This window comes from Perognathus longimembris, chromosome 14 (genome assembly GCF_023159225.1).
Source record: "Perognathus longimembris pacificus isolate PPM17 chromosome 14, ASM2315922v1, whole genome shotgun sequence".
In the NCBI taxonomy this organism is placed as follows: domain Eukaryota; kingdom Metazoa; phylum Chordata; class Mammalia; order Rodentia; family Heteromyidae; genus Perognathus; species Perognathus longimembris.
Window position 1 is genome coordinate 59,360,757 of NC_063174.1, and position 23,782 is coordinate 59,384,538.

At 45.9% G+C, this 23,782-nt stretch overlaps 2 protein-coding genes across 6 annotated transcripts in view; one reads left to right on the forward strand and one right to left on the reverse strand.

Annotated features, from left to right (window-relative positions):
• Positions 1–12,184, reverse strand: part of Wars1 (tryptophanyl-tRNA synthetase 1) — a 34,096-nt gene extending 21,912 nt beyond the window's left edge. The window contains exons 1-3 of one of the 2 annotated variants that reach the window (XM_048362096.1): positions 12,113–12,184; positions 6,413–6,564; positions 639–855 (exon numbers count right to left, since the gene is read on the reverse strand). In XM_048362096.1, coding sequence (XP_048218053.1) covers positions 639–855; positions 6,413–6,523 — 328 coding nt within the window. In that variant the 5' untranslated portion in view covers positions 6,524–6,564; positions 12,113–12,184. Of the gene's footprint in view, positions 1–638; positions 856–6,412; positions 6,565–11,153; positions 11,420–12,112 lie in introns of those variants that run through there. The other variant, XM_048362095.1, reaches the window with a different exon arrangement.
• Positions 12,185–12,287: 103 nt separating this feature from the next.
• Positions 12,288–23,782, forward strand: part of Wdr25 (WD repeat domain 25) — a 126,935-nt gene continuing 115,440 nt past the window's right edge. The window contains exons 1-4 of one of the 4 annotated variants that reach the window (XM_048362089.1): positions 12,292–12,359; positions 13,811–13,815; positions 14,771–14,979; positions 16,519–17,336. In XM_048362089.1, the coding sequence (XP_048218046.1) occupies positions 14,853–14,979; positions 16,519–17,336 (945 nt within the window). In that variant the 5' untranslated portion in view covers positions 12,292–12,359; positions 13,811–13,815; positions 14,771–14,852. Of the gene's footprint in view, positions 12,360–13,810; positions 13,816–14,770; positions 14,980–16,518; positions 17,337–23,782 lie in introns of those variants that run through there. The other 3 variants (XM_048362091.1, XM_048362093.1, XM_048362092.1) reach the window with 3 other exon arrangements.

The window sequence follows — 23,782 nt, forward strand, 5'->3', positions numbered from 1 at the left end:
TTCAACCTTTGTCCAGGAGTAGAAGAAAATGTTACTTGTGTACATAATGAAATAGTACACAGCTATAGAAAGAATTTGTGACAACACAGACAAGCCTTGAGGACAAGTTCAATAAGTAAGGCACAGAAGGACAAATACTGAATAATCCTATCATATGTGGCAAAAGTAGATCTCCTGGGAGCAAGAGTAGAATAGGAGTTACCAAAACCTAGGGAGGTACAGAGAGAAGAAAACAGAGGGGCTGGTTAACAGACCCAAAATTACATCAAGAGAGGAAAAATAAGTTCTGGTTTTCATTATATAGTAGGGTGACTAGAGTTAACAATTATGTACTATATATTTCAAGATAGTTACAAGAGGGGATTTTTAAATCTTCTCATCATGAAGAAATGATGAATATTTGAGGTGATGAACATGCTAATTACCCTGAATTGATGATTATGTAATATGCACATGTATAGAAAACGATACTGTGCCCCATAAGTATATATAAACATAGGTAAATGAAAAATAGAAATTAAAAATGTTAAAAAACATTATTTGCAAACACATACATCTATAAACATTGATGGAAGCAATTCAGTGGAGTCACTTCTAAATGTCTAGGTTGTTCCTGGAGAAGAAAGTGGGTACCATACCAATTAGCTTGTCATAGTCGATGCCTTTTGCACTGCTTGTCCGTACTGTCCAGGGGTCCACAAAATCCTCTCCACCTTCTGTGGCATCTGGGCCATTGTCACTTTCAGCTGCTGGGTTGTTCCCTGGAGGGCAGTCGGCCTTGTAATCCTCCCCCATGGCAGCTTTGTAGCTCATTTTTAATGACAGTAACATCTTTACTGCAGAATCAATTTCATCCTGAAGAAACAAGAGTGACAGCTTGTGAGCGAAAAAACTGAGAGCTTGTGGCCCTGAGTTCAAGACCTGATACCAGAAAAAAAAAAGAAAGGAAGAGAGAAGAAAGAAAGAAAGAAGGAGGGAGGGAGGGAGAGAGAGGGTAGGAGGAAGAAGGGAGGCAGGGAAGAAAGGAAGGAAGGAAGGAAGGAAGGAAGGAAGGAAGGAAGGAAGGAAGGAAAGAAGGAAGGAAGGAAGGAGAGAGAAAGCTTCACAGAGGTAATGTCTGCAGATGCAGATTGGTGTCAGACTCTGCCCAGAGCTCTCATGTGGGCACATTACTGGTGTGGCCTCAAAGCACTCCTGCGGGTGGACATGATTTGTCTATCCTTTTTGTTGGGTAATTTGAGACAAAGGAAGTGGCCCTTGGGAATCAGGGCTTGAGGGCACTTTACCTTTACTTGTTATTCTAGTGCTATGGGTTACTGTCACCATAGGACATCAGGAGTAACACAGAATACATCACTGCCTACAAGGTTCTTGGGTCAATGGGTTCTCAAACATGACTGATGCCAGGGAACAGGCACAAGGTAGCCTAATGGAGCTTGTCAAGTTCTACACTGGAACTTTATTATTATTATTTTTTGTCAGTCGTGAGGCTTAAACTCAGGGCCTGGATACTGTCCCTGAGCTTTTTGTTCAGGACTAGCACTCTACCACTTTGAGCCACAGTGCCACTTTCAGTTTTCTGGTGGTTAACTGGAGATTATTGTCTCGTGGACTTTCCTACCCAGGCTGGCTTTGAACTGCGAGCCTCAGATTGTAGCATCCTGAGTAGCTAAAATTATAGGCGTGAGCCACTAGTGCCTGGCTGTTATTTTTGTAATCTCGCATAGGTTGGGATATTTATGGAAACTTAAAAACCAAATGACAACAAAAATCAGATGAAGACAAGGGGAAGATGAAGGCCCCAGGAGTGCTGAGACATAGTCACATCGCTACATTTTGGAGTATTATCAAGTTATCTGAATAGGTGTGTGTGTGTGCACACAAACACACAGGGGCTTGCACTCAGGGCCTGAATGTTGTCTCAGCCTTTTCTGCTCAAGGTTGGCACTCTACCACTTGAGCCACAGCTCCACTTCTGGGTTTCTGGTGGTTACTTAAGAGTGTCAGAGACTTTTCTGTCTGGGCTGGTTTTGAACCGTGATCCTCAGATTCCAGGCTCCAGAATAACTAGGATTACAGACATGAGCTATTGGAACCTGGCTTATCTCAAGTATTTGTGTGTTAATTGTTTTAAAATAAACACAAGAAAAATGCTTTGGTTCTCTGGAAATCTATTAAAGACACACACTTTAGCCAACCCAGAAGCTTGGTGCTTAAAAGATCAGGCCTAATTAAGTTGATTAGGCAGGCAATATCCTGAAGCTGCAGTCTGATAATTGGACTAGCTACATTACAAATATACACAGTGCAATTTGCTTGTCAAGGGAAGTATAAACATTTCCTTACTTGAGAGTTTATACAGAATGAACCATACCCTGGGCTTCCCAGGGGAGAACTTCAATACTACCAACCTCATTCAGAGACCTGTTCCATGAGGCACAGGCACAGAGGTCTGTGCTTCTGTGATGGGTTATCTGTGCTTCATATAGTAAAATTATCTGGGTCTGGTCATCAGAATGAATTTAAGCCAAGAGCTGGTAGCTTACATCTGTAATCGTGGCTGAGACCTGAAGGATTGCAGTTGGAGGCCTGCCTGGGCAGAAATTTTTGCTAGATTCAATCTCCAAAACAACTGTGGAAAAGCAGGGGTACAGTCAAGGCTCAAGTGGCAGAACACCAGCCTAGTAAGCATGAAGCCCTAAGTTCAAACCTCAGTACTGTCCCCACCTAAAAAAAAAGGTTTGACTTGTGCAATCAATAACCCCATGGATACAATATACATAAGAGATAATGTTTGTACATGTTTGACAGGTATAGTCTATTCATCTTGTTTCTGCAGTGCCTAGACTCAGTGTTTACAATAAAATAAATGTTAAGCAAGATACAACAGATCACACTTGTAATCTACTGAATTATCTATGGGAAAACTGGCTTTGCTTTGAAGTACCTAGGAGTCAATATCTTTTCATCACTAGCTGTGTTGACAGATCATACTCTATCTGTCTAATTCTGTTGGCAACTAGGAGGCCCTGTAAAGGTCAAACATTTAACCAATGTCCCCTGCTCAAGGACCAGCTGTAATCTAGAAGAGGGCTGGGATAGATAAACAGACTGGCCTTGTTTGGTTTTCAATCTAACATGGACCAGGAAAAGCTGGAGTTCTGAACAAGATTATCTAGTATCTTATTAAATCCGGACCGAGGCAGACAGAATGTAAGGCTGGCTTCCAGGGGCTGCAGGTGACAGCTGTACTTCTCAATATGGATGGTGTCTTTACCACTGTGCACCGGTGCCACTTCTGCTGTCCCATTCAAACTACACCTGTGCCACTGCTACTCCCCCTCCCCAATTCTGACCTATCCACCTAACCCGGAAAGCAATTGTTCCTTGACTAAGATAATGAATATGCTTATAGCTATAAAGAAGTACTAACTAAGCAGGGTGCTAGTGGCTCATCTATAATTTTAGCTACTCAGGAAGTTGTGACTCGGAAGACCATGGGTCCAGGCCTTCCAGTCCCAGCAAAAAAGTTTGTCAAGCACTCTTGCCACTAGGCCATATTCCCAGCCCCTAGCAGCAAAAAAGTTTGTGAAACTCCATCTCAACAGAAAAAGCCAGAGCAAAGGATGGATGGAAGCATGGCTCAAACAGTAGAACAGTACTGCCCAAAGAATTTCTAGCTAAAAACATTTACTAAATGTTATTCAGACTTAATATTAAATGGACAAAAATACCACCAGTAACTTACCCAAATGGACTTACAGAGTAAATGACCAACCTTTGATACCTTTAGATTTTTGTTAAGCAATTTACCCTAATTCACTGAGCCCTGCCTGTAAATAATTACTCTTCTCATAAAAATCTGTAAATAATTTGTTTTGACATCACTTTCAGTACTATCTTTTGAAATGTAATGATTTATTTGGAGTTCAAATAGTCAAGGTAAACTACTGTGGTGGACAGCAGAAGCCAGTGCCTGTAACTCTAGCTACTCAGGAGGCTGAGATCTGAGTGTCACGGTTCAAAGCCTATCTGGCAGGAAAGTCCATGAGGCTCTTATCTCCAGCTAACTAACAATAAAGCCAGAAGTGGAGCTGTGGCTCAAGTGGTAGAGTGCCAGCTTTGAGCAAACAAATTTTATGACAGCGCCCAGGTCCCGAGTCCAAGCCCCAGGATGGACACACACACAACACACACACACACACAACACACACACACACACACACACACACACACACACACACACACACACACACACACACACCCCTGAATGGAAAATAAATATGTGTATATACTCATGTGTGTATTGGGGGAGCAGCTGAGAATAAAGGAACAGAAAGAAATGTAGCTTCTGCTCCCCATTAGACATGCACACTATGTTCCTGAAACCCCCTATATCAGAAATCCTTCAAAAAGGGGCACTACCACAAGGACAAAGAAAACAGGAAACAGGAAGAGGGCTACAGCAACAATACCCAGAGGCTGGAAAGCTGGCAGATAATGGTGACTGACTGAGCACATCAGAAAAAACAATGCTAATGAGGCAGGACAAATCAGGGAGAAGAGGTAAGGGGACAACAGCAGACAGGAATTCAGACAAATACTGTACTAACAAAGCACTTGATTAAAAGCACATGAGCACTGTTTTCTTTGCTCTCTTACACTCATAAAATGCAACATTTAGTAAAAAGAATAAAAAAAAAAGAAAAGATTTCTTTTTCTGACCTTGCTCATTGGCCAGCTGATTAGCATGGCCTGGGACTGAGCAAGGACATCTTAAAGAAAAAACCATATCCTGGGGGGGAGCCTCCCTCCACACATACTTTGGAAAATGACTCCTCTTAGCACAAAATGTGTTTAAAAATAATCATCTCAAGGATGCACACCTGTTAGAGGGAGTGTGGGAAAATCTACCCTTGTTTGAAAGGAGTTCAGGGAGCAGGCCAACCTTGAAGTTTCTATGCCAAACTGATAAAACAATGTGACAGAACATACCAGGTGACAAAACAAAGGGGAATAATGAGCATGTTTTTTAAGGTGAATCGGAGCCAAACCCCAACTTACAGTTTCACCATATAGCACTCATTGTACCTGTTATCAGATGTGCCCATACCCAGGTCAGGATGGTGTATTATCTTTTTTTGCCAGTCCTGGGCCTTGGACTCAGGGCCTGAGCACTGTCCCTGGCTTCTTTTTGCTCAAGGCTAGCACTCTGCCACTTGAGTCACAGTGCCACTTCTGGCCATTTTCTGTATATGTGGTGCTGGGGAATCGAACCCAGGGCTTCAAGTATACGAGGCAAGCGCTCTTGCCATTAGGCCATATCCCCAGCCCTATCTTTCTCTTTTTTTTTTTTTAACCCTGATGTGTTCTCAAATTCTTTGTTGCAACACCATGAATGTGGCATTCCATGGCCACGCAGAGGCCTCCCTTCTTGGAGACCTTTTCTCTGAGCATCACTGCTCATTAATCTGGGAACACTTGCATCACTCTAGGGATGGCACTAAAGCTCAGGCACCAGTGCCTTCCGGAACCATTATTTGGAACAGGGTGGAATCTATTAGAAAAATAGTCTGGAGCTGGTGGCTCACTTCTGTAATCCTAGCTGCTCAGGACGCGAAGATCTGAGGACTGGTTTGAAGCCAGCCCAGGCAGGAAAGTCTGGGAGACTCTTACAATTAACCACCAAAAAGCCTGAAGTGGAGCTGCGGCTCAAGTGGTAGAGTGCTAGCCCTGAGTGAAAAAGCTCAAGGACAGCTCCCAGGTCCTGAGTTCAAGCTGCACGTGTGTGTGCACACATACCCACACCCAAAGAGGAACAGGAACACTGGTTCATGTGTTCAGAAGCAGTTTCTCAGCAGGCCCTGCTCTGGCTCAAAGAGTGCCAATCCTGTCCAGAGGTTTCAGGTAGGGAGAGGACTGAGTTACAAGTGTCTGGCCTGGGACTCTCACATGGTAAGTGCAGGTGACACATTGGGCTTGGAGGATGTGTGTAATTTATGAATAAATGCTACTTTCTGTTTTTGTTCTGTGTAGGTTTTAACCTTTTCTAGAGTCCCACTATGTAGCTGAGGCTGGGCTGGAACTTACCATACATACTCTTTCTCAGTTGTCAGTTCTCTTTCTCAGCCTGAGTCCTGGGATTACAGGTGTGCACTACTATACTTGGCTAATATGCTGTTTTAAGTAGCCCCTTGGGCCCCCATGGATTTTGGTATTCTTGGGGGTCCTGGAACCAATTCTCTGCAGATACCAAGAGATAGATGTATTTAACAAAGGCTTTTAGATAGAACCATGGCTTTTTTGACCACAGGCATGATGATAATGTAATGGCATATTATAACCAACTACCTCTGTTGCTGAGGGAAAAGACTCAGATGCATATGTTGGGGAGCCCAACAAAACCACCTACTTTTGATGCCTTTCCAGCTTTCAGGTTCCTCACGCGCTCCCCTTGAGCAGCAATGCTGTTGAACAGCTCCAGTGGAGAGGCGCAGGGCTCACCATTGGGCACATCTGCCATCTTCCAGGACCTAGTGTCACAGCTGTCAGTCAAGATGAACACTGTGGTAGAGAAAAATAAATTGGGCAGAGGTAGAGATGGAATTAGCAGACTGCTGCAGCTATTTTTTCCCTCTGTACCAGTCTTTCAGAAAAAAGTTGTTATAACAGAGGAAATGGATACTACAACATTAATAAAAAAGACAAACAGAAATTTGTGGCCATAAAAAAGAGGATGAATAAATGCTACGATGAAAACTACAGGAATTGCTATGATATACTGATGTGAGCAAAGACTTTCTCTCTCTCCTTTTTTTTTGATGCTGGTCCTGGGGCTTGAACTTATGGCTTGGTACTGTCCCTGAGTTCATTCTTTCCTCCAGGTTAGTGTGCTATCACTTGAGTCACAGCTCCAGTTTCACCTTTTTGGTAATTAAATGGAGATAAGAGTCTCTGAGACTTTCCTGCCCAGTCCATCTTCAGATCTCAGCCTTCAGAATAGCTAGGATTATTTGTGTGAGCCACTGGTGGCCAGCAAGACCCTTATCTAGCTTCTAGAACAAAGGAATGACTTCAGATTTCCCCAGGAAACACATACGGAAGTGCTTTAACAAGCCTATGTTCTCTGGAATGAAAACATTTGGCTAACTACTACTTGTTCTTTATCTTACCTGACTTGGGAACAAATTCTCAGGCCTTTGAAGCCTTAAGCAATGTAGCAGAGGCTACATGAGCAAACTGCTTCCAGCTAGCCAGCTGCTGTGTTCTCAGGCACAGCAAAGTCTGTAGAAGAGGACGGGTATCTATCTGTTCCGGGTTCCAAACAAGTAAGGATTGTGGCCTGACTATTCCACATGCTGCCTTATTAAATTGCAAACTTTTGAGGAATGTGGGCTGGACCTTCTACCAGAAGTTATTTTCTTTTAGCTTTAAAAAGGTGGGAAACAATGGGCAGAGGTTGGGCCACCACATGCCAGTTCTTTTTTTTTGTCCATCACTTCCTACTGGCGTTACCAGGAACTTTTTCACCTACACGTAAATGTTAACAAATGAAATGAGTAAAAACTGACAGGGGAGCACTGTGTAAACTGTAAAGTATGATGCAATACAGGGTGACTCTTGGCATTACACTGGATTTTGTTTCTAGGGCTCTAAAGTGCCACAGATGACCAGCTTTGCCTTAATGTGCTGTGACCCTTTGAATGAGGAGGGGCTGATGGCTGCAGTGGCAGCTAATGCACGAGCTCCAAACTCTGAGCACTTCTACTCTGGTATTGTTCTAAGTGAGACAGGTTAACTACAGAAAGAATGCTGACACCTACTTCCTCTCCTTGTCACACTCTGGCCCAGTACTGGGGCTTACACTCAGGGCTTGGGATCTTCTAGCTTTTTTTTACTCATGGCTGAGTAAAAAAAAGTGGAGTCACAGCTCCACTTTGGCTTTTTGGTGGTTAATTGGTGATAAGAATCTTAGAGACATTCCTGCCCAGGCTGGCTTTGAACCCTGCCTCTCAGATTTCAGCCTCGTGAGCAGCTAGAATTACAGGTGTGAGCCACTGATGTCCGGCTCACACTTCCTTTCCTGAGCCCTGCAGCTCTGGGAACAAGTTGGTCCTTTCAGCCTTTATGATCATTTCCTTATGAGCATTTTCTTTATTAAGGTACTCACACTGCTTTTAGTTACTCCTGTTTTCCTTAACAGGCTGTGAAAGCTATACCAGGTTTATTCTTCCACGTATTTCTAGTACCTTGTCAACAAATCTTTACTGAATGAAATTTCATGTCATTTAGGTCAACATCTCCTCACGGTGTATTCTTTTATAATGTCTTTATGAATGCCTGTTCTAGTTGAAGGTTGATTCACCTGTCTGGACTTAAGACACTGAGCGGAGCCTTCTGAGATCTGGGGTGACCCTGGCAGACCTCCTGGAGTCTATGAGATCTTACATCCCTGGTCCATTGCTAACATCTGCCTAATTCCTGGTTATTTTGTCTAGACTTCCCAAGAATGTGGGACCCTACATGGATATCAACAGGCATTGGTAGTAACACTGTCAATGCATAGGGATTGGTAATAAGGCTTTAAAGACCTTGACTAGGATCCAAATTTTGTATTCATCAAAATTACCTTAAAATATTCCTAGGAAAAGTGTCAATAGAAAAATGGAGTCAGCCTAGGACAGCCAGTCTCTTCCCACTGCAACTGAACTGCTGTTTCTCTGGTAGAGAATCATTTCGGCTCTATGTTTTAGGGAAGAACACGTACCTTTAAAATATCAGAATCCTATTTCAAAAGAGGCACAGGGGAACTAAATCAGATGGAAGGAACAGTGGGTGAGATCTTCCTGCTCCTATGATCAAACAAAGTTCACTCACTGTGAGGGTGAACCACCACCTCCCTCATGAATTCATCTGTCTATTTATTGCATGAACAGCTTCCTTTCTTGCCTACAGTCAGCATCCACCTTTACTCTGCTAGCTTCTAGTTAATTCTGAAAGGTAAAATTGATGGAATCAGGACCGGTCTGACGCCATTTCTCCAAAAGAGAATGGCATTTGGTTATTATGTCTTGCTCAACTCAACTTCTCTTCCTGGCCCCTGCAACCAAATTGCAAAATTCAGCTCCTGCCCCAGTGTTGTCCTGCACCTGGCTTCATTTTCCCCTATATATCCTTAAAAACCTCTGGGGCGGTAAGAGAGGCACTTTTCTCTCTACTTCAGTGGAAAGGGTTCCTTTCAGGCTTGTCCTGAATAAACCTACTCTGGTCATTGATTTAGTTTCTATTCTACTTCTTCTGTCTTCTCTACTCTACTAAAAAAAAAAAGTTAAAACCTAAATAGTTTAATATCAAGAGATTTCCAACTTGGAGTCCATAGACTTCTCAACTGACACCACAGTTTGCATGTGGCCTGGATATTCATGTTTTTTTTTTTTTTTTTTTTTTTTGCCAGTTAGTGGGGGTTGAACTCAGAGCCTGAGCACTGTCCCTGGCTTCTTTCTGCTCAAGGCTAGCACTCTACCACTTGAGCCACAGCACCACGTCAGGCTTTTTCTGTATATGTGGTGCTGAGGAATTGAATCCAGGACTTCAGGCATGCTAGGCATGCACTCTACTTCTAGAACACATTTCCAGCCTCTGGATATTCATGTTTTTAAAAGCAGAGCATCTAAATTTTCTTTACCTTTTCAAAGGAGTCTGAGGTGTCCAAAGGTTAAGGACCACTGTCTTAAGGGTTTACCACATAAACTCCAAATGGAGAGTTGAGTTTTTGTTAAGGAAGGTCTATTTACTTTAATCGATATAATTGATACAATCTGGAAGAAGGAGATGAAGTTATAACCACGTTATAATCTACTATTTCCTCTAAACCAAGGCACTGGGAGTACAAACAAACCAGCTGCCTACTATTTAAGTAGATCTCTGACAACAAAGTGACAAGGTTTTACATTCCAATTCCCCCTTTCTGGAACTCAAATCTTGCACTCATTTGGAAAGACATCTTTGTTCTACATGGGTATAACAGGCATTTACAGAAAGTGGGAGGAATAAAAGGGCTGGCTGTAGTGAAACCATCATGGACAAGACCCACTGAGTTTGAAATCCAGGGAAAGGTGGTATAAAAATAGTCAATTCCGAAACCAGGTATTGGTGGTTCAGGCTGTAATGCTAGCTACTCAGGAGGACAAGATCTGAGGATTCCAGTTCCAAGCTAGCCCAGGCAGACTCTTATTCCCAATTAACTAGGAAAAAAGCTGGATGAGAAAGTGTGGCTCAAGCGGTAAAGTACCAGTCTTAAAGGCCAAATGAGGACACAGTTTAACATTAGTAATGGGGTGCATGCATATTTGCACCTTCTGTTCCTCTCTTCTCTCTCTGTCTCTTCTCTGTCTCTCTCTCTCTCTCTCTCTCTCTCTCTCACACACACACACACACACTTCAAGAAACTAAAACAAAAAGAGTTCTGGAGCAGCTTTGATGGTCCAGCAAAATTTTTCTGGATGCATGGAATCCTACCAGAAGGGGGGATTGTGGCCCCAGACAATACCTGAAGGATAAACAAGTTTCCTGGGGACAAGAAAATGATCTCTTCTGAGCAAGCAATCTGTTCCAAACTTTGGAATAGATTATACTCTATTTATGAAAAGGTTATTTCATTCCTCTGATAATTAAAAAAAACACTTTTGTGTTTGTGTGTGCGGTGCTGGAGATTGAACCAGGGTCTGGACATGGTACGCAAGCACTCTACAAACTGAGGTACACTCTTAGTCCCATGAACATTATGTTAAAAAGAACTTATACAAAGTCAAGCATTGGTTACTTTGGGGGGCATATCAATAAGAATGTCAACATGTTTACATGTTGACTACCTAAGAGGCTGAATTAGTGAAAAAAAATCAAAGAAGGTGCTGAAAGGCACACCGTGTATCAAGCAAAACACACACACACACACACACACACACACACACACACTCCATTCTCTATGGAAGCAAGAAAGCACTAGATGAAATGAAATGCAACACTCTAATCCTAAGAAAGATAATCCCTTATCCTCTAAACTGAGATTTCCAGCACTTTGATTAAAAACAACAACCCCAAAACATGAAAACAACTAAAAAGCAGCTGGAAGCTTGGTGTCAATACATACATACCCTGGTTGTGGGAGAAGACACGGAGGTGGCCACCAGAAACACTAGGCAGTTGGGCAGCTGAGAATGACCAGCCTAGCCAGGGGTGGTTTTTAATACTCCTCTCCTCCTTCTTTTGCTTTCCTTTTCCAGAAATGCTTGTCTCCTTTTCCTGCCTCACCCCACCCCTTCAGCTACTTACACCGTGAGGAGTTTCTCGGAAATCACTAGATTCTCAGAAACATCTCAGCTAGGATCGACCTCCTTAATGAGCCTGTCCACAAAAGGGCAGGCTGGAGGAGAGGGGCGGGAGGGGGGTGATGGCGAGGTCAGTGACCCCGTCAAGGAAACAGAACTACTTGCCATTGCATCAGCCACTCTTCCACCCAGGCCCGCCGCCACATGACCGCCCTGCCCTCCACCTGCTCCCCGCCCGCCCGCCCGCCCGCAGCACCAGTGGACACTGCAGAGGTGCGGCCCCGGGACCCTGCGCCGGGCGGAGTAAATGCCCCGCCCCGGTTGGTGTCCCGGGGAGCCGCCGCTGGGCAATGGGAAGCTCTGGACCCTCAGGCTGAGAGCCCTGGGGTCTCAATCCCAGCCTGGGGCCGAAACCGACTGGAAATGGGTGGAGACTGCATCACCCCGCTGCTCCTCCCTGCGTTTCCGCACCTGGGAAATGGGCGCAAGGGGACTAGTGAACCACGACCACCACCCTTCCTCCAGCAGCGACCCGGGTCCCGGCCGGAGCCGAGGAGAACGGAGTCGGGGCCGGGGGGGGGGGCTTCTCTCCTCGGGGGGAGGACAGGGGTGAGGCACGAGGGGTCGGAGGAGCGGCGAGGTGGCCGCGCCAGCCTCCGCGCCCCTCGCGGGGCCGCAGCCCTACTACAGCGGGCAGCTCTGAGGGGGGCCGTCGGGTCCCCCCCCCCCCGCCGAGCACGCGGTCCCGAGAGGGACTGGCTCGAGGACGCCCTCCCCTCACTTACCCGGCCCCGCCGGGCCTGTCACGGCGGCCGGCTCACCCACGGGATGCCTCGAGAGCGTCCGTGGAAACGCCGTCCGGCCGGAACCACTTCCGGCCTCGGCGCACTCCCATTGGCTGTCGGTGTCGGGGGCGGGGAGGATCCCGCCGCTGATTGGCTGGGGAGCCCGACGTCGCGGCGGAAGGCGACTGGGCGGCGGAGGGCAGGCCCAGCCGCCTCAGGGAGCACCGGGCGCTTCCGGCGCGTGTGGTGAGCGGCGGGCCCCGGGCGGGAGGGTGCGGGCACGGGGCGGCGGCCGGAGCGTCCCGTGCTGCCTCGCGTGGGCCTTCCGTAGCGGCTCGCCCCCTTCTCCTGCCCGGTTCCTTCGGAGCGCGCGGTCGTCGCCGCCATCCCTAGCCCTTACTATTGGCCGCGCGGTTAACTTCTGCCCATCCTTCAAAACCTATCCCTGGCTGGCGTCTTGTTCGTTGATTTAAAAAAAAAAAAATCTTTCTGTGGCCCCTCGGGGCAGGATTGGTGGTTTTTGTTTAATTCCTGCCCACACCAGACCCAGTGTGGGGTCTGACACCGAGTGGGTAGTCGGAAAACGTGTGTGGAATGGGAGTGTCCTGTCTCAATCCCCTCCCAGCAGGTTGAATTCCACCGTGGGCTCCGGGGATCCTCGGACAGAGAGCAAGACCTAGACTCAGAGCCCCCCGACCACTCCTGGTCACCGCCCCGCCCCCCCCCCCCCCCCCCCGCGCCCCCGTCGTTCCTCCTTCTTGGTGGAGTCACGCCCCCTTTTCCACCACCTCATCTCCTTTTTGTTTGTGCCAGTCCTGGGGCTTGAACTTAGGGCCTGGGCGTGGTCCCTGAGCTTTCCACTCAAGGCTGGTGCTTTGAGCCACAGTTCCACTTTTGGCTTTTTTTTTGGGGGGGGGGAGTGGTTAATTAGAGATAAGAGTCTCACAGGCTTTATTGCCCTGGTTGGCTTTGAACCATGATCCTCAGGTCTCATCCTCCTGACCAGCTAAGATTATGGGGGTGAGCCACCTGCGCTGGGCTGTTTTCTTTCTTTCCTTCCTTCCTTCCTTTTTTTTATTTTTTGCGGGTCCTGGGGCTTACACTCGGCCTGGTTCTGTCGCTGGGCCTGCTTCTGTTGGTGAGCGTTTTTGTTTGTGCTCAAGGCTAGTGTTCTACCACTTGAACCACAGCGCCACTTCCAGCTTTTTCTGAGTAATTTATTGGAGATGAGTGTCTTGTGGACTTCCCTGCCTGGGCTGACTTTGAACTGTGATCCTCAGATCTCAGCCTCCTGAGTAGCTAGGATTATAGGCATTAGCCACTGGCACCTGGTCCTGGGGATTCAACTCAGGGCCTGGGAGCTGTCCCAGGTTAAGATTTACACTCCAACTGGATCCACAGACCAACTTTTGGTGTTTTGTGGATAATTTGAGATACAAATACCACAGACTTTCCTGTCCAGGATGGCTTTGAACCTGGATCCTCAGATCTCAGCCTCCTGAGTAGTAGGACTACAGACACCCTGTTCTTTGTCTGTTTTCTTGAGTGACTCCTCTCACCCGATGTCCTTTGTTCTGTTACATCTTCAGCACTGGATATCACCCTGGTGTTGAACGTCTTCTTTCCTCAGCTTCTCTCTGAGGAACTGCAGCCGGGGGTCAGGTTCATCACTGTTGCTTTGCTTTTCTCTTTATTCCTGAAATCTCAGACTCCCATATCTGGGATCTGCCTTTCCTTCCGTACACTTGAGCAGGGTGTCATTTACTGCCACAGTGTTCCTAGTGGGGCTCAGTGAGGGATCAGTGCGTCACCCATGCTTGTTGAATGAGCGAGGAAGTGGGGTGGAATGGACAGGAGTCCTGTCCTATGGTGGTGCTACTGGGTCACACTGCCATATGGTCTTCTGCTATAGGCCTCCTGTGTGAGTCGATCACTATGGACAACAGCATGGGTGAGAAACCATTTCCACCCTGAGCACAGGCAGTCTGGTGGTTCCCTCAGACAGGAAGGAGTCAGGTGCTGCGGTGGGCATGCCTGGGCCATGAGCTGAGACTGGCTTCAGGTCCTGGCTGAGTATTTAGAGATCAAGTCATTCACAGAGCATAACTTCAGTTGTCTATAATCAGTCTGCTATATTATATTAGTTTCATCTGAGAGGGGCTGGCTGGTCTTCCAGGTATTATTTTGCTGAGTTTGCGTGCAGCTATTGTTACATGTCTGGATTAGGCTACTAGCAGGAATGTCACTGTTAGAGCAACTGAATGCAGTTATTTATTGAATGTGACCTGACTTGAATGTTTGAGGAGCTCCTTAGGCAAATAGTGCCATTTCGGGGAAAGCTGTGGAAGGGATTGAGTGGTTCATTCTAGAGGACATTGAAACCTAGCATCTAGCCAGGCACAATGGTTTCTTTCTTTTATACCAGCACTTGGGAGGCTGAGGTAAGAAGCTCAGGAGTTTGATATCAACTGCGCCTACTTTTGGCCCAAGGCCTGGGTTTATGATGTTGTTCTCCCATGCCCTCTGCTGGCTGAAGCATGCCCAGCACATTTTCTTCTCCCTTCCCCCCCTCCTGCTAATACTTCTGATAGCACTCGGAGAACTAGCTGTTAATGTATGGTTCAGAATTTCAGGAAGAATTAATATCTTTCTTTTCTGTTTAAAGCCGTGTGAATCTGTGCATTTGGGGCAAATTTGGATCACACCATCAGAATTGCTCCTGCTGTGTTTGCGTGGCCTGATGCCTGAGGACCTGACCTCCTTCCGTCAGCGTTGTGTTGTGGGTCTGTGTCTCCCATTGGCTTCTGGCGGAGGTGGAATACCTGTTCCAAGCAGAGAACAGAGGGAAAGATTAGCACTCAAGGCAGGTAAAATGAGGGTGTTACACTTAGTGATTTGGGCCACTTTTTTTTTTCTTTCTGCTCCTACTGGGACTTGAACTCAGGGCCTGGGCCCTGTTGCTTAGCTTTTTTTGCTTAAGGCTGTCAATCTATCACTTGAGCCACAGCTCCGCTTCTGGCTTTTTGGTGGTTAATTGGAGATACAAGTCTCTCAGATTTATGTGCCCAGACTGACTTTGAACACGATTCTCAGATCTCAGTATCTTGAATAGCTAGGATTATAGCTGCTTAAAGTCAGTGCTATTGACTTTATGAAATCTTTCATTAGACATTTATTGTGTCTATGTGTAACTTTGCCCAGCGTGATGGTATTTTTTACAAGGGAGAGTCATAGTGATGTGGCTAGTTGGAAACTGAATTGTTTAAAGTTGTATAAATACTGTCTCCCACAGACAGCTTTGTCACCCTTCCTCCAGACTATCCAGGCACTTTGTCTCCACTTAGAGGTGTGTGTGTGTGTGTGTGTGTGTGTGTGTGTGTTACTGTGGGGTACTGAAACTTGAACTTGGGGCCCTGCTCTAGCTACTCAGGTACTCCATAATTTGAGTCATGCCCCATTACTAGTTAGGTGTTGTTTTTTTTCCTGTCTTTCAATATATCTTTTATTTTTTTCATGTAGGCCTCATTTTCTTTTTAAGATGTATTCCCTACTGTTCATTAGTTTTCTTTCTTTTTTCCTCCCTCTTTTGATGGTAGTGGGTTTGAAATCAGGACCTTATGCTCACTTGGCTTTCTTGTTCAGATGGTACTCTACCACTTGAGCCATGTCTCCAGAACTTAGCCTCTTGAGTTGCTAGGATTACAGCTGTGAACCACTGGCACTCAGAAGTTGTCTTCATTTAAAAAATTATGTCTTCTTCAGGGTATTGGTAGCGCACATCCATATTCCTAGATAGGTCTGAGGGTCTTGGTTCAAAGCAAGCCTGGGCAGATCAATCCAAAGAGACTCTTATTTTTCAACTAAACAACAAAAAAAAGAGGGAAGTGGAAGTGTAGCTCAAGTGGTAGAATGCCAGCCTTGAGCAGAAAAGCAAGAGTGTAAGGTCCTGAGTTCAAGTCCCAGTATGGACACAGACATACACAAAGACATTTTCTGAGTAATTGTGCCTGCTGTATAGGAAAGCCTTTATATTTTGAATTATTTAAACATTTCTATGTTATATAATGTTTAAATCAGGCTAGTCTTATCTCCTTAAAAGTTTATCACCTTTTAAGTAGGTGTTGAAAACATTAAAAATCTTTTCTTTCAGATTTTTATTTATTTATTTATTTTCTTTATTGTCAAAGTGAAGTACAGAGGGGTTACAGTTTTATACATAAGGCAGTGAGTACATTTCTTATCCAACTTTTTACCTCTTCCCTCATTTGAGATTTTTTTAAAAAGCCCTTTTTTGTGTGTTTTTGTCTTGTGGGGTTTGGTCTTGAATTTTCCAGATGATTTTTTTTTTTTAACTATGTGAGTATTCTCCCATACACAGTTACTGACTGCTGGCATTGTTTCCTTAGGTAGTTTGCTTTCCTTAGATGATCAGATTTGTGGCCCAATGGCCTCTCTAGTAGCATATGATGATTCTGACTCAGAGGCCGAGCCCGAGACTGCTGGAGGTGTGAATGCTGCTGGCCAAACGACGGATGTGTCTGATGTGGACAGACCTTGTGCCACAGAGGTCACAGAAGAGGGAGTGCAGCTCACACAGCATGACCCTTGTGAAGACCTCAGGGAAGAGCGTCTCCCGCTGGTTCGTATCTGGAAAAATGACCCGGGATCTTGTCCCAGCCAGAAGCTGCAGTGGCCCAGGACGGAGCCTGAAGCCCCCTTCCCCTCTAGCGCTCCTCCTCGCCCTTCTTCCCTGTGGACGAGCCATGCTCCTGCGAGCTACGTGCCCTTGGCAGCTGCCTGCCTGACGCAAGTAAAACCCTTTTGGGGCTCCCCCAACTCCTCTTTCCACACTCAAGATACATCTGAAAACACACATGGACACGCCAGCTCTCTCCAGAGGAAAAGGGGCGAGGACTGTGTGGTTCCATATACTCCAAAGAGACTGAGGCAGCTACAGGCACTGAGCACGGAGACAGCCAGGACTCCCGGCCCTGAGCCACCAGGGCCTCCCGCAAACTGTGCTCCAGCCCCTCTCCGCATGGCCCCCATGGTCTCTGAGGTGATCCAGCCACACTTGAAAAGTCAGTTCAGGGAAACCAAGGTCCCCAAGAAAGTGCTCTTCCACCTTCAAGGCCACGGAGGACCTGTCAACAGCATCCAGTGGTGTCCAGTCTTTTCCAAGAGCCACATGCTCCTGTCTACCTCTATGGATAAGACCTTCAAGGTAAGACAAGAGTGACAACGTTTGTCCCCAGATCTTCTGAGGACAAATTCCTCGGATGTGTGTATGTGCGTGTGCTGATACTGGGGCTTAAACTCAAGGCCTTGTGCTCTCATTTAGCTTTTTATGCTCAAGGCTAGTTAGTGCTCTACCATTTGAGCCCAAGCTATACTACTGGGTTTTTGGTGGTTAGAGATAAGAATCTCATGGACTTTTCTGCCCACACTGGCTCTGAACCACAATTCTCAGCTCTCAGCCTCCTGAGTAGCTAGGATTGCAGGTGCAAGCCATTAGCACATAGCTTATTTATTAAGGAGATCACAGGCATTTCTTTTTTATTATTATTATTTTTTACTTTTTTCAGTCTTGGAGCTTGAACTCAGAGCCTGGGCACTGTCTGTGAGCTTTTTTGTTCAGGGCTAGTGTGCTATTGCTGAGCCACAGTTTCAGTTTGGGTATTCTGGTAGTTAATTGGAAATAGGAGAGTCACAGACTTACCCTGGTAGGCTTTGAACTGTGAGCCTCAGATTTCAGCCTCTTGAGTAGTTGCTAAGATTACAGGCCTGAGCCATCGGTGCCAGGCTAGGCTGGGCATTTCTTTCTGGACATTTCTACAATTCTTTGTTGCATTCCTAAGGGGTCCTCTGTGGTCGGCCCTGGCTGGTTAGTTGCTCCTCCTCTAACACTTTGTTGATGCTGCCTTGCCTGGAGCACCGGAGCGTTAAATAAATTATGGCATGACCAGATGTTTTATCTTCCTTTATTATATAATAATATTGTGTTATTTTATCATCCAGTTATGCCAGAATTTATTTATTCACTCCCCAGTTGTTAACCATTTAAATACTTGTCTGTGTGGCATGCGCGTGTGTGTGCATGTACTAGTTTTGGGGCTTGAACTTAGGGCCTGGGCACTGTCCCTCAACTTTTTTGCTCAAGGCTGATACTCCGCCAGCTGAGCCATAGCTCTTTTTCAGCTTTTTGGTGGTTAATTGGAGAAAAGAGTCTCACAGACTTTCCTGCATGGACTGGCTTCCAATTGCAATCTTCACATCTCAGCCTCTGGTGATGTTAGGATTATAAGCATGAGCCACTGGCACCTGACTTAAATAGTTCTTAATAGCCCACAACCATAAATAATATTGCAGTAAACATGGGGTTATTTCAGTTTTCTTCATTGATCTGCTTCTGATCTTTGTTTATTGTGGATCCTTAGAAGCAAGCATCCTTGGTTTGGCTGCAGCACATGACCCTTCTGAACAATGGTGGGGTGGAAGAATGCTAGCTTTCCATGTGCTTGCCAGCACTGAGTGTTAGTTCTTTTTAATCTTTTGCTTTATTTTATTTTTTGTCAGTCCTGGGGCTTGGACTCAGGGCCTGAGCCCTGTCCCTGGCTTCCTTTTTGCTCAAAGCTAGCACTCTGCCACTCGAGCCACAGTGCCACTTCTGGCTTTTTGTGTTTATGTGGTGTTGAGGAATCGAACCCAGGGCTTCATGCATGCAAGGCGAGCACTCTACTGCTAAGCCATATTCCCAGCCCCATAATCTTTTGATAATATATTATGATACACTGTGCATCACCTTGAATGCTATGAGGAATAATCAGTACTCAAGTTTCTCCTCCCCTCTCTTTTTTGTGCTTGTACTGAGGCCTGAACTCAGGGCTAGAGTATTATCCTTGAGCTTTTGTGCCTTATACTAGCACTCTACCACTTGAGCCATGCCTTGACTTCTGGGTTTTTTGCTGGTAAATTGGAGATAAAAGTCTTATAGTCTTTCTTGTCAGGGATGGCTTTGAACCAGGATCCTCAGATCTCAGCTTCTTGAGTCACCAGCGCCTAGCTAAATACTTACGTTTTGATAATCTGACTTTTTTGGGGAAAAAAAAGGCAAGTGGAGAAATGTTCTATTGAATTCGACACCAGTGGGATCAGATATTTGTTTTCAAGAAATGCCATCTTATTAGCTTTAAGTACAAACTTGAACTTATGGCATGTAAAATACAGCTTGAGCGGCTCAGCCTGGTAGGACAGATAAGCTAAACAGAAGGCAAATTATTTATTGAAGGGCTCCATGCTACCTGCTCTTAACTAGTTGAACTACAGCTGCTTGTAAAGAACATGGCCTTGATCCAGCTCGCTGCAGAGTAGCTAGTGGCTGGCCCAAGCTGTCTTCGTGAGTCTGCCCGCTCATCTATGAAAAGCGTAATTGCATCGGCCTCCTCTGGAAAAGCACCTGGTGCGGACCTGGTGACCCATGGTGCCAAGCAAGTGTTGGCTGCTTCTCTACCATTTCCTCAGAATTGTGGAATTAACCTGTTTAATGTATCTGCTAGGTTCTTCACATCTAGCCTCTCTTCCTTGTCTCACATCCAGCCTCTCTGCTCCTTGCATCTGCCCATGGGATGTCTATAGCTTGAACATGGTGCTCATTCCTGTTGTATGTGAGTCCTGGATGCAAGCCAGGACTTGCTCCCTAGCATACAGGTGGTGGCAGCCCTGCCTCCAGAAATGTAGCATAGAGGTGGGCTGGAGTTAGGGTGGGCTGGTTCAGAGTCAGCTCCATCTTCAACAGCTTTGTGCCCTCCTGCAGGGCCTGTGGTTTCTCTGATGGGACAAATGCCTGTGAGCTGTGTGTCCGCAGCTGGCTGAGTCACCCGGCCTGGCAGGAGTGTTATGGAGGGCAGATATGGTTGCAGGTCTCTTGAGGGAATGAGGAGCCATCTCTGTGGGACCATGGAGGGAGAGAATGGAAAATGCTGGAAGCAGAAACCTGCAGTTGGTTGGTAAAGGCAGCTTGCCATAGACCTAGAGCCTTCTACATAGGGCATAGCCTGGGGCTGGGAATATGGCCTAGTGGTAGAGTACTTGCCTCGCATACATGAAGCCCTGGATTCCATTCCTCAGTACCACATATACAGAAAAAGCCAGAAGTGGTGCTATGGTTCAAGTGGCAGAGTGCTAGCCTTGAGCAAAAAGGAGTTCAAGCCCCAGGACTGGCAAAAAAACAAAACAAAACAAAACAAAAACACCACCACCCCACTCCAACAGCAACAACAACAAAAACCAAAACATAGGGAATAGTCTTATAGAGAGACATGGGCAATGCTCAGGTCCCTACCTGCCCACTTGCTCATGCACTGCTGTCTCCTGATAGCAGGAGGCAGACCTAGAGCCCCGTGGGAACTGGTTTCCACCTGGAAACCCAGTGAATAGCTCAACTGTTTGTCCAGCTTGAGTCCTAGTTATCCAGAACACTTTGGGTTCCTCTGATGGTTTTTAATGGGAGGCCTATGTGGGAACATTGGTTCTGGGTATCAAAAGCAGATGACTGCTCCAGGCCTGCTGCCCCGGGGCTGCCAGGAGAGATTTCTCCTGCTGCAATGGACCCAAGTCCTGAGCAACCAGCCAGCTATGACACCTCATGAACAGAAGGGGGTGCAGTTGGCCCAGCTTGTGATAGCTGGAAAGCTTGCTCCTCAGCCTGTACCTGCGACTGCGGTATAGGGCTGTGTTCAGGGCCCTGTTGCTGTGCCTCCCTGTCCCCAGGAAATGCCTGTTCTGGAGGTGATGACACTGTCATGAGGCCCCTATGGCTTTCAGGAAGTTTCCAGGGAGCAGTCCACTCTGCCCTCGACAGCCCCTCCAACCCTGCACCACACACACTGGAGACCCCCCCATATGGAGCACACTTGCCACCAGGGGCAGTGCTGAGGTGACTGCTAAGGCCACTTTCTTTCGATCCTCTCTTATTGAGGTGTCATGAAAATCAAGGCTTTTATAGGCTTCAGATGCCAACAGTAGGCTAGGGGCCTCTGTCTTCTAAGATGTTTATGACAGTTTTCAGTGACTGAGTTATTTGGAAAATTGGTTTTGGGCAAGTTGACTTTGAGCAAGGTTCCCAGTATGAAAAATGTGTGTCAGGCACCCGAGGATCCAGAATGGGAGGACAGATTGGGGACTGGAGGAGGCTGGCAGGCATTTGGGGAGGGAAGTCCTAGCGAGGCTGAAGGCTTTAGTGGGCCTACAGGTCCCTGTGTGAGAGGGGGCACCAGGTAATAAACAGCCTGTTTATTTATGCAGTGGAGATGGTTACTGGTACCTTACTGTGCTGCTTAGAGCGGTCGATGCTGTTGGTAGTGAGTTACCTTGAGCTGCTCCTGGCACCGGGCTGGCACTCAGCATCTGCTGGGGTCTTGCTTCCCCTTTCCTTCTAGAATTTGTTCCATTTTCTGCTGGATAGTGGCATTTTATTCTACCTGAGTAGCTTGCTAGGTTGTAAGCTTCCTGAGCCTGGGAGACTTGCCAAACCCACTCTCATATTCTCTGTAGCACTGGCACCAAATTTTATATGTGTAAAGTGATCAATAAAGATTTTAAAACATTTGCTGGGGCTTGTTGCTGGCCTTGAGGAAAGGATTGTTGTTGTTGTTTTTTTTTATTTTGCCTGCGTTAACTTTTCTTGCCACTAGGGGACACAGTAAGACTATCAGTGGCTTCTCAAAGCTTCTAGAATGTGAAAGAATCCTTGACTCAAGGTAAAATTTACTGAGAGGATGGTTTCTTCTCTGATCAGGAGGAAAACAACACAATCCATCTGATTAATCTACAGAACGTGGAGTCCCCGTCCTTTCTTCCTTTGAAAGCCTAGCTTTCGAATTCATAAATTTTAGTTGGGCACATTGCGATGGAAAGATACTTATTTTAGTATGTTCTAAATGTTCTGTGGGCTGTAAAATATGCTTATATTAGTTTTGAAAAATGTACAAGCAGAGCAATTAAGTAAAATAAAACAGCAACTCCTAATTCTGCAGCGCTGCTCTGTTTTCCTTCCCAACGATCCCTTCCTGGCCTGGGCAGTGCTGGTTTTGTTGGTAGCTGTAATCTCAGCACAGGTAGCCTTTTATAGACGCCTTTCATTTCCCGTGAACTGGCGTAGCGCTACATGTTTGTACACCCACTGCATGTAAAGGGAGAATTCAGACTTTGATGCAGGTTTTGAAGGAAAAAGACAATGTGATCTGCTTTCATCAAGCACAGGCAGAACGGCTTTCTGCTGCCTTGCTTGTCTTCCCCAGTGGAGGAGGGCTGTCAGGCTCTGTCAGGATTGCTCAGAGGACCCAAGCCGCTTTGGCCCCCTTCCTGCTCCCAGGAAACCTGCTGTCCATTCCCGGAAACTGGAGCTCTTATACAGGAGAAGTTTTACTGATTTACAAAATAATTTGCCATAGAGGTTTATTTTTACTTATTTATTTGTTTTTATTAACAAGCTTCAGTGAAATGCTTTTCTTTCTGTTTTTAGGCAAGGTCTTACTATGTAGCACAAGCTGGCCTCAAACTCACAGTCCTCCCACCTTTGACTCTGAGTGTTACAATTATAGGCCTGTGCCACCAGGATCACAAAAACAATTACCCCCGCCTCAACTTTTCATTTCTGATCACAAATGTAATAGATGCATATTGTGAAAAGTTTTGAAGTTATATGAAATTTGAAGGAGAAAACAGAAATCATTGATAATAATTCTACCTTGTTAGCACCTTATTCCTCTAAAGTCCTTCCTAGCCTGAGATACTATTCTCCCCCCTCCCCCCCCCCCCACACTGAAGTTTGAACTCAGGGCCGTATGCTTGCTGGGAAGGTACTGTATCACTTAAGGGATACCTTCAAAAAGCCTCCCCCCTTTTTTTTCTGATTAATTGGAGATGAAATCTCTGACTTTAGGCTCAGTTTGCATTTGAACTGTGATCCTCTGGATCTCAGTCTCCTGAAAGGCACCCAGCCAAACCTATTTTTTGTATTATTTGCATGGGAAATTTTTTTCCTCTTTAAAAATGTTCAGATCTGAGGGGTAGAGCACTTGCCTAATATGCACAAAGCCTTAGGTTCTATCTTCATCTCCAGCACGAACACAAAACCAAAAATTTCCCCAAACATTTGTATGGCTCACTTGTATTTCAAAGTTCTCTCTTCCATGTAGCTTCTTGCTTCTATTTATAAGCAAGGAGTGCTGCAGTGAACATGCCTATACATAAATGTTGTCTCCTCTGCTACTTTAATGTAGTGAAGATGGGCTTTGATTTATACCCAGGCTTTATTTAGCTAAAGCTCTGTGTGTGTGTGTGTGTGTGTGCGCGCGCGACATAGATTGGCAAACTTTCAGTGTTGTTCTGTATTGCTGCTTGGTAGCTGTGTGGCTTTGAGAAGATTGTTTAGTCTCTCTGGGCCTCTAGTTCCTTATTGGTAAAATGGAATGATTGAGGGTTGCTGTGGATTCAAAAAGTGATGATCTAGCCTTGTGCCTGACCCAAGCTAGGGGCTGCAGAAATGTGTTTCTGTTGTCATGTGTCTGTGTTGATTGGTTCAAAAATGATTGTGGAAAAGACAAACCAGCCTGACTCCTGCAAGTGAACATAACTCTTTCATCTGTGATTGTGCCACAGTCCAGCTCT